Genomic DNA, 10,254 nt, shown 5'->3' on the forward strand with positions numbered 1-10,254 from the left:
AAAAAAAAAAAAAAAAAAAATTACTAATGTTGGGTACAGTAACTTTCTGGCAAAGTGTGGGACTGGAGCCATATCCTCTATCACATGAGTTGGCAGGGGGAGGGGGGTGGGCAGGCAGTGCTGGTGGTAGGTGGGGAACAGACAAGGGGAGGGGCTGAGAGTAGAATGAGAAATTTCTAAGAAAAGGTGGGAAGAACAATCACCACTAACATTTACTGCTCCCAAATGCACAGATAAAATTTATTAATTCATTTATCACCACATTTTAACTCTTTGGGAATTTTTATTCTGTGATTATCTGTGATTTTATTACACAAGTCAATTTTTTTAAAAAGGCTCACAGCATGTAAATTTACTTCACAGGCAATAAAATTCACTAAAACATTTCCATTTCCTTAATGAAATATCCAATGAAGATACTTAAAATTAATGTCCATAACAAAGACATGTTATAAATAAAACATGAGTTCATGGGAGCTGTTTAAGCTAAGAACTCTTTGCACTTTCATTACAATCACTTGTAATTGCATTAGAACTAAATGACTTCAAAATCCCTTTCTAGCTTTAAAATTCTTTGATTAGAAGAAGTTTAAACATATGCAGAAACTGGACTGCTGAAATCCAGAAATACATTCCTGATAAGAATGTAAAGTGTTCCTCAAAGTGTTAAACAAGGGTTACCATATAAGTCAGCAATTCCACTCCTAGGTATATACCCAAGAAAATAAAAATACACACCCACACAGAATCTTGTTCAAAAATGTTCACAGCAGCATTATTTATAAGAGCCAAAAACCAGAAGCAACCCAATGTCCATAAACTGATAAACGAAATGTGGCATTATCCATAGAATGGAGTGTTACTTGGCAATAAAAAGGAAGGAACTCTGGTCCATGGTACAACATGGATGAAGTTTGTAAATATTACGCCAAGCGAGAGAAGCCAGTCACAAAGGACTACGTACTGTATGACTGTATTTATATGAAATGTCCAGAATACACAAATCTATAGACACAGAAAACAGATTAGCGACTGCCGAGGGTAAGGGATAAGAGTGAATGGCAAGTGATAAAACTATTCTAAAATTAGACTGTGCAACCAGAGCAATGATTGCACAATTCTGTAAAGACACTAAAAACCGCTGACTTGTACTCTTTAAATGGGTGAATTTTATGACATGTGAATTATATCTCAGTAAGTTTGTTTTATAAAAATGAAGACATTTATAGAAAAAAGGGGTAAAATATTCCGTCATATACTCAGAACTTGTCTTTAAGCTGCATTCATACTTGATGGTGATTATTTCTTGTATTTGACTACTGTGATGATAAGATGAAAATATATTTCATAAATGGCAATAATTTGAAACCACGGATCGACAATAAGAAAGAAAAAGATGGAAAGGGTTTTTTTTCTTTTTTTCCTGGTCAAGTGAAGCAGTGGGAATGGAGAAGGAACAAAGGAATCTGTACCTGGTTGTGATCAATTAGTTGTAAACACCACTGCACTCAGAACAACTGGTTTTTTTTTTTTTAATAACAAAGTACACAATATACTCAATTTACTCAAACATTCAGTTTAGTCAACAATGCTACCACTTTTTTATGGTGGTGGTGGAAAGATGTACACTTCTTTTTTTTTTTTTTTTTTGAGACAGAGTCTCACTCTGCTGCCCGGGCTAGAGTGCCATGACTTCAGCCTAGGTCATAGCAACCTCAATCTCCTGGGCTCAAGCGATCCTCCTGCCTCAGCCTCCCGAGTAGCTGGGACTACAGGCATGGGCCACCATGCCCGGCTAATTTTTTTCTATATATATATTTTTAGTTGTCCAGATGGGGTCTCGCTCTTGCTCAGGTTGGTCTCGAACTGACCTTGAGTGATCCACCCACCTCGGCCTCCCAGAGTGCTAGGATTACAGGCGTGAGCCACCGGCGCCTGGCCAGATGTACGCTTCTGTAAGAATTTCAATACAAATGGAAAAGGAATGCTTACACATTAGTCATGTGCTACGTAAGAAGGCTAATCACAATTCAAGAACTTGAAGTGAAGGACTGCTTGAGCCCAGGAGTTCAAGCCTGCAGTGAGCTGTGATGGCACCACTGCACTCCAGCCTGGGAGATACAGTGAGACACCACCTCAAAAATAAATAAATAAATAAATAAAGTGTCAGCTTCTTTATCCCTCTGGTATGTGGTGAAATTAATGACTTGATGTTAATGATATGTACTTTTTAATTTACACGAAACTTAAAAGTTTTCAATTCTTATGGTTTATGTGTATATAATTTTAATCCTCATTGCTTATCTGAATTAATTTTTTAAAAAATTCAGATTTGTTGAATGCTTTTGTGCATTAGTCTCCAGAGGGTTCAAAGAGTAAGACCCAACCCTGCACTCAAGTTGCTTACGGACTGTCAGAGGACAAGGTAGCACAAGGTCTGAAGCAATGCCATTGAAAGTTGTCTTAGGCCACTGCTGGCATGTGGCCTTGAGTTGTCTTTAAAAAAAATAATAAAGCAGCACTGCGTAAACCAGAAAAAAAAAATGTAAAAAAGCAAAAATTCCTCCAGATGTGAGCCTTTAAAATGATAATTCCATACCTTAGAGGCCATGAGACACATAAAAGGGCAGCACCTCGTGTTGGGGACTCCACAAGCCCACCGCCAGCATTCTCAAGGGCCTCTGTGAGGCCACGTGCATTTACTTACTACACACTCCAACTGGGAAAAGAACCTCTGCCTGCTGCCTCTAAAAAAATTCCTCCTGCCAGCTCTGCAGAACTAGGTGGTAAGCATTCCTTTCTTTTCTGTCTTAGGACAGAACCAAGCTGACAAATGTCCTGTTTTGGGGTCTCAGAAAACTAGTGTAATAACACAATGTATAAAGCATTAAGAGCGAATTAAGGTGGTGAGAGCCATTAATCCAGTAAACCAATGGGTAAAACCACAACATGAACACCCATGTTAATTTAAAATAATAATTACTGAGTCTCTAGGCACAAGGCACCAGCTTAGTGCTAAGAGGGACATAAAAAAGAAGTAACAGGCCGGGCGCGGTGGCTCACGCCTGTAATCCTAGCACTCTGGGAGGCCGAGGCGGGTGGATCGCTCAAGGTCAGGAGTTCGAGACCAGCCTGAGCAAGAGCAAGACCCCGTCTCTACTAAAAATAGAAAGAAATAAATCGGACAACTAAAAATATATATATAAAAAAAAAATTAGCCGGGCATGGTGGCGCGCGCCTGTAGTCCCAGCCTACTTAGGAGGCTGAGGCAGAAGGATTGCTTGGCCCAGGAGTTTGAGGTTGCTGTGACCTAGGCTGATGCCACGGCACTCACTCTAGCCTGGGCAAAAAGAGTGAGACTCTGTCTTAAAAAAAAAAAGAAGTAACAGACTGCGCTCAAGGAAATGCTGTCTAGTCAATGCAGGAGAGAGAGACATAAATAAATATAAAGTATATATTTCTCCCAGGTTGGAGACAGTGCTGTGAACAATTTGTATGATGCCTTTTATGAGAAAATTATGATAATCAATTAGTGTTTTGCAATTTATAAAAGCACTACAGAAATCAGGGATGTCTTATTCACTACCAAACCCCAGTACCTAGAACAGAGCCTGCCACATAGGAGATTTTTTTTTTTTTTTTTGAGACAGAGTCTGGCTCTGTTGTCCTGGCTAGGGTGCCATGGCGTCAGCCTAGCTCACAGAAACCTCAAACTCCAGGGCTCAAGCGATCCTCCTGCCTCAGCCTCCCGAGTAGCTGGGACTACAGGCATGTGCCACCATGCCCGGCTAATTTTTTCTATATATATATTTTTAGTTGTCCAGATAATTTCTTTCTATTTTTAGTAGAGACGGGGTCTCGCTCTTGCTCAGGCTGGTCTCAAACTCCTGACCTTGAGCGACCCACCCGCCTCGGCCTCCCAGAGTGCTAGGATTACAAGCGTGAGCCACCACACCTGGCCAGATTTTTAATAAATATTTACTCAACAAATGAATGAATGACATAGCTTTCCACCCTTTATCTTATAGTCATCCTGTAGGATGTTTTATTAATTATTATTGCTATTTAGTACATGAAGAAACCAAGGCTCTGACCACACAGTTAGAAGTAGTAGTGACAGAGGCCAACCCTAGGTCCTTTGACAAAATCTGAAGTGGGCGTTTCCAGTACAGGTGAAAATGCCCACAAAATTTAAAAGCCTTTATAAAGAGAACTTGGAAGTTCCAGCTTCTGACCTCCTGGTAATGGCAGAGTTCGCTTGGTCAGACTAACCTTTCTCCAGGTAAAAATTATAATATGGGGAATAAATACATACATACACATGTATGTGCACACACACATTTTAAGGCATGGGGAAATGACCCCAAAAAGGCAGGCATCAAAAGGAGTCTATCCTTGAAAGACAAACTGCAATTTATGAGATTTGAGAGTCTGTGGCCTTTCACCAGGGGGCACGGCCAACTCTACCTGCAGTCTGGGAGACAGGTAGCCCTAACCTCACAGGCTTGGGGGTCAGAGGACAACATATGGGACCAACTCAACAGCCAGGAAGTTGGACCTTGGGAGTGGGAACAGCAAGGTGGTAGGCCCCAACATCCATGGATAAAATTCACTCAAATCCTTAACCACTAAACTACGCATACAATATCAAACAATTCAGAGCAGTGTTTCATGGGAGAAAATTCAGATTCAATTGCTTTTTTCTTTTCTTTTTTTAAGACAGGGTCTCGCTATGTTGCCCAGGCTGGTGTAGTTATTCACAGGTGTCATCATGTGCACTAAAGCCTAGAACTCCTGGACTCAAGCAATCCATCCTCCTGTCTCAGCCTCCCCAGTAGCTGGGACTACAGGTATGTGCTGCCACACCTGGCTCAGACCCCATTGATTTTCTTGAGACAGAGTTTCCTTCTGTCATCACAGTTAGAGTGCAGAGGCATCATCATAGCTCACTGCAACCTCAAACTCCTGGGCTCAAGCGATCCTCCTGCCTCAGCCTCCCCAGTAGCTGGGACTACAGGCACACACCATCACGCTGGGCAAATTTTTCTATTTTTGGTAGAGACAGGGTCTCACTCCTGCTTAGGCTGGTCTCGAACTCCTGAGCTCAAGCAATCCACCTGCCTCGGCCAATGAGAGTGCCAGGATCACGAGCTTAAGCCACCATGCCTGGTCCACTGATTTTCAATGAATCATTTTCTTTCTACTCCTCTTCATCATAGTACACTAGATGATTTTCCTCCAAAATGTAACTTCCTCAAGCTTACTGAGGCTTGATTATCAAAGAATGGGGTAATTTTATGCCAAACTAAAGGCAATGAAAGGTACTGAGATTTAAAAGTTCAAAGTGTAAAAACCATTTGAGAATTTTTACCTGTTTGTAGCAAAATAATGTTCACAAAATAATGATATTCATATAATGGACTGATATAGAACAATGTTCAGAATATATTACATTTTAAATACAAAATACAAAAGAATGTATATTACATAAACATTGTAATGGATGTTGCACTATTATAATATATACTATGTAATACATAACTATTTTCCCCTATCCCCCTTCCCGACCCCACAATATACAACTATTATATTAATTTATTCCTATCCAAATATATTTTGGAATAACTCTTGATTGGCCTGTGCAATTATAATTAGTGATTATCTCTAATATAGAAAACAGAAGGAACTGTAATGGAAGCAGTTCAGATATGCAAAACAAGACAATGAACTGATTAAAATTTGTATGCATCTTTGACATTCAGGAAAACACTTAAGATTTAGACCGTAAGACAAATCTTCATGCTTACCTTAAAAGTCAAGATAATGCTAATAAACAGAAGAATAATAAGGACCAAACAGGTAGGATTCACAGACATGATATCATCTTTGTAGGGAAAATTAGGAGGCTGCAAAACAAAAGGGCCTCATTAGGAAAATCTCATTAATCATTCAAGATTATATTCTTTAGGTGGCAACTCAGATGTGCTTATCAGAAAGCAATTGCTTAAAGCGATAAGGTATTATTTAGGACTAATACAAAATTTCTAGCCTAACTCCTCTGATGAAAAAGCTATAAACAGTGTGATGGGGAGAGGCTAGCCTGTTCATAAGTCATACAATAAATTCTGACAAGAAAAATCGAGGAAGAGTCACAAGTGAGACCTGAAAATATAACTCTGTCCTCCTTTTTTTTTTTTTTTTTTTTTTTGAGACAGTCTCGCTCTGTTGCCCAGGCTAGAGTGCCATGGCATCATCCTAGCTCACAGCAACCTCAAACTCCTGGGCTCAAGTGATCCTCCTGCCTCAGCCTCCCAAGTAGCTAGGACTATAGGCATATGCCATCATGCCCAGCTAATTTTTTTATATATATATTTTTAGTTGTCCAGATAATTTCTTTCTATTTTTAGTAGAGACGGGGTCTTGCTCTTGCTCAGGCTGGTCTCAAACTCCTGAGCTCAAACAATCCGCCCGCCTCGGCCTCCCAGAGTGCTAGGATTACAGGCGTGAGCCACCATGCCCGGCCAACTCTGTCCTCTTACTATACAAAAGTTAAAAGCCAGTGGTCCGTATCCAGGGACATTTTATACACCTCTGATATTTGGATTTTCTGCAAATTCTGGACCATTTTTTCCCTTGAAGCCTGAAAGGTTTTTTGTAGTGCTGATCTTAAAGGGAAAGAATAAAATAATGTGGTATTGTTTACCAAGACCAACAAGAAATTATATTGTTCCTATGTCTAATTTTTAAAAAGGGACTGAAGTGCAAGTATGTGACCCTTTACACAAAGATCTTTACACTCTTCTCCCTCTGAAAGTGAACATGGTTGAGATCAGCATATGTCCTGACGAGATCAAGAAGAAGATATGGACAACTTATTTTAACATGTTTTACAAGACTCCACTTAAACAGATAAACAGAACAGGCATGCGAATGAAGTGGGGGCTGTCTTCCAGCCTTCTCAGATAACAGTCTCTCCAGACTCCATATATCCAGTCTGTCAACAAGGGCCTCCATGAGGGGCACATCAACCTTCACATTCATTACTGTCTCTTAAGCATCGTGGTAACCTGCAGGCCTCGCTCTATCAACCCAGACTGATCCTTAAGTAGAAAACACAGAAGATATTATTATCTTCTTATATTACTAGTTTGTAATTATAAATAAGAGTAGATGATGATTTTTTTTAACTGACATTAAAATTACTGTTAAAATCACTAATGTTATTACACAACTAATGGCTCTAAAGCAAATGAGTACATAGTTATGAAAATGTGTGGGGTACAAAAGGAAGTCTAGGTAGCATGTGAGTGCTCCGCACGCTTGTCTTCCATACTAGGCTTTTTGTTCTTTATCATCTCTGCAACATATACAATGCATCACATAATATACTATTCAAAACAGTCACAGGGCTGTCTTCACGTCTCCTCAATCACCACCGCCCTGTCCCAGCCCCTTCACATGACAGATCTGTTGAGATCATATTTCCTCCTCACTTCCAGCATGATCTGAGGAGCTCAGCATCAGATCATCATTAGAGAGAGAAACACAAGTCCTTAAAAACAGAGGTAATTCTACAACCTGCTCATATATAAACCCCTCATGCAGAAACACCTGGCTGGCCCAGAGAGATAACAGATAAAATTACCAAGTGGAAAATACAGAAAAATTTTCTTGATGCTACATTCTATGGAAACATGAATCTGTTTTCTTTTTAAAAAAAAAAAAAAAAAAAAGAAGGAAGCTATTATTACTAATGAGAATGATAACCACAACAATGACAAAATAGAGACTTTTAAGGAGCTTTTTTGGCTAGGTCTGCTGGGTACCACGTGGTCTGGGCAGGACCATAATCAAGATGACCAACATCTGCTGCCCCATTTCTCTCCCTCCCTCCAGTCCCCCTCTACTACTCTCTCTTCTAGGCCCCACTATCACATCAAATCTCACAGCTTCATCCCTCCCTAACCAGGAAAACACCCTACTGCATACCCCCGGCTCAGAGAAAACCTCCAGTGAACATCCTCTCTATTTAAAACATTCTAAGATTTCAAAGAAATTAAATTTTAAGGCACATTCACAATTTAAAAAGCAAGAGTTAAAGAATGTGAAGGCAGAGACAGAACTATTTCAACCTCACAACTGCCCTAAGCTTCTTAATACCAGCCACCAATGTTTGCTCGCATGATCACAAAGGACACTTGGCTGAAAACGAGTCCCGAAATGATACTTGGGGAAGAAACGGGTTCTGTGGTCAAATAAGTCTGGGAACTAGGGCACAGTTCCCTACAGTTCCACATGGTGCCACTTTCCCCATACAACGGCAAAGGCAAAAAGCTACCCTTTGCTGATGACTGAGCAAATAGCATTTTACAAAAATAAGACTATTGGTAATTAGATTATAATTTAGATAGACACACTGAACACCACACATCACCACCATCAACCTTGCCATCAACTTAATCTGTCTGACTCAGGGAGGTTATGATTTCCCAAAAAGTATTCTAAGAAACCAAAACTCTTATATTTAAGATAACATTTTTTTAAAATCTCTGGTAACTCAGATGCAAACTAAAAATCCACAAATTAATTTGTGTGTGTGTCTATGTCTCTACCGTTTAATCAGGTTTTTTTTGTGCATGTTTCCCACATAAAAAACAGCAGTTACTGAGAGGGCCACATACCAGCTGCCGTACGTATTCCTGAATGGAGTTTGGATAAACGAGCACAGTGACTGCAACCAAGGTGTTCAGGGCAAAATCGAAGATCTGGTAACAGAAGAATGGGATGATCCAGGCAGCGCGTTGCTAAACGTAATAGAAAATAGACTGTGTTCAATATTATAAAATGTTACTTTGTTCAGTTCAAAGAAATCTTTTACTAATCTGAAAAGAAACGGTAAAACTGAAATTCATTAAACCAGGTCATGATGGCAACCGCTATGTCAAAGATAAGTAGTCAACAAACAAGCCTCAAAGAACATTTCTGGAACCATAATATTGGTTTTATCATGGCCTTCCTAGCACCACGTGATATTAACAAGAGATTTAAGCTTTCAAAGGTTCTTAGAGAAAACTGGAAATAACTTCTTATTATAGATAGCTGCACAGATTATACATGTAAGGAACTGAGGGAAAGGTCCCGCATCTTACTGCAAGCTGCTTACCTTATATGCTCCATATGTAGCCATTGCGCATATCAGGATCATGAGAAGAGAAATTGCAATCGCAATGCACATGTCTGTAAAAGGGTTTTTTAAAAAAAGACAATCAGTAGTAGATCCACTGTTTGAGGTTTTTTTTTGTTGTTGTTGTTTTTTTTTTGAGACAGGGTCCACTCTGTCACCTGGGCTAGAGTGCAGTGGCATCATCATAGCTCAATGGAACCTCAAACTCCTGGGGCTCAAGTGATCTTCCAACCTCAGCCTCCCCAGTAGCTGGAACTACAGGCATGTAACACCACACCCGGCTAATTTTTTCTATTTTTAGTAGAGACGGGTTCTCTCACTCTTGCTCAGGCTGGTCTCAAACTCCTGACATCAAGCAATCCTCCCACCTCAGTCTCCCAGAGTGCTAGGATTATAGGCGTAAGCCGTCGCACCCAGCCTTTGAACACTTACTTGAGTGTTCAAAAATAAAAATGAAAGCACTTTATTTATAAACCAATTATAAGTGAAAACTTTATGCCAAGTAAACCATCAGACTTTCTTTGGAATTTGAGGTGGTGATCGCTAATATAAGATGTCCAAAAGATGTTCTCCCTATAACATAAATGATAGATAAGAGATTATTTCAAAATAGGGGAAGAGATATTGGTTGCAGATATTTTTAAAAGTTTGGTCTTCTGGTCCACTGAATTATAGAAATAATGAGTTAGGTTTTCTTTCATGGTCATAAAGGCAGGTGTCTGATGTATATTTTATCAACTCATGTGTGCCTCATGGCTCTAATTAAGATCTCCCGATACCTTTCCTTTTTTTTTTTTTTTTTTTTTTGAGACAGAGTCTCGCTCTGTTGCTGGCCTAGAGTGTGTGGCGTCAGCCTAGCTCACAGCAACCTCAAATTCCTGGGCTCAAGCGATCCTTCTGCCTCAGCATCCCCAGTAGCTGGGACTACAAGCATGCGCCACCATGCCCGGCTAATTTGGTTTTTATATATTTTTAGTTCCCCAGCCAATTTCTTGCTATTTTTAGTAGAGACGGGGTCTTGCTCTTGCTCAGGCTGGTCTCGAACTCCTGAGCTCAAACGATCCTCCCGC

General features: G+C 39.9%; 1 protein-coding gene across 1 annotated transcript in view; it reads right to left on the reverse strand.

The window, feature by feature from the left end:
* LAPTM4B (lysosomal protein transmembrane 4 beta) overlaps positions 1 to 10,254 on the reverse strand; it is a 65,840-nt gene that overhangs the window by 19,907 nt on the left and 35,679 nt on the right. Inside the window, exons 3-5 of the mRNA XM_012643614.1 lie at positions 9,164 to 9,237; positions 8,682 to 8,804; positions 5,808 to 5,906 (exon numbers count right to left, since the gene is read on the reverse strand). Coding sequence (XP_012499068.1) covers positions 5,808 to 5,906; positions 8,682 to 8,804; positions 9,164 to 9,237 — 296 coding nt within the window. The remainder of the gene's footprint in view (positions 1 to 5,807; positions 5,907 to 8,681; positions 8,805 to 9,163; positions 9,238 to 10,254) is intronic.

The sequence above is a fragment of the Propithecus coquereli genome, unplaced genomic scaffold (assembly GCF_000956105.1).
Source record: "Propithecus coquereli isolate 6110/MARCELLA unplaced genomic scaffold, Pcoq_1.0 Scaffold2, whole genome shotgun sequence".
NCBI lineage: Eukaryota > Metazoa > Chordata > Mammalia > Primates > Indriidae > Propithecus > Propithecus coquereli.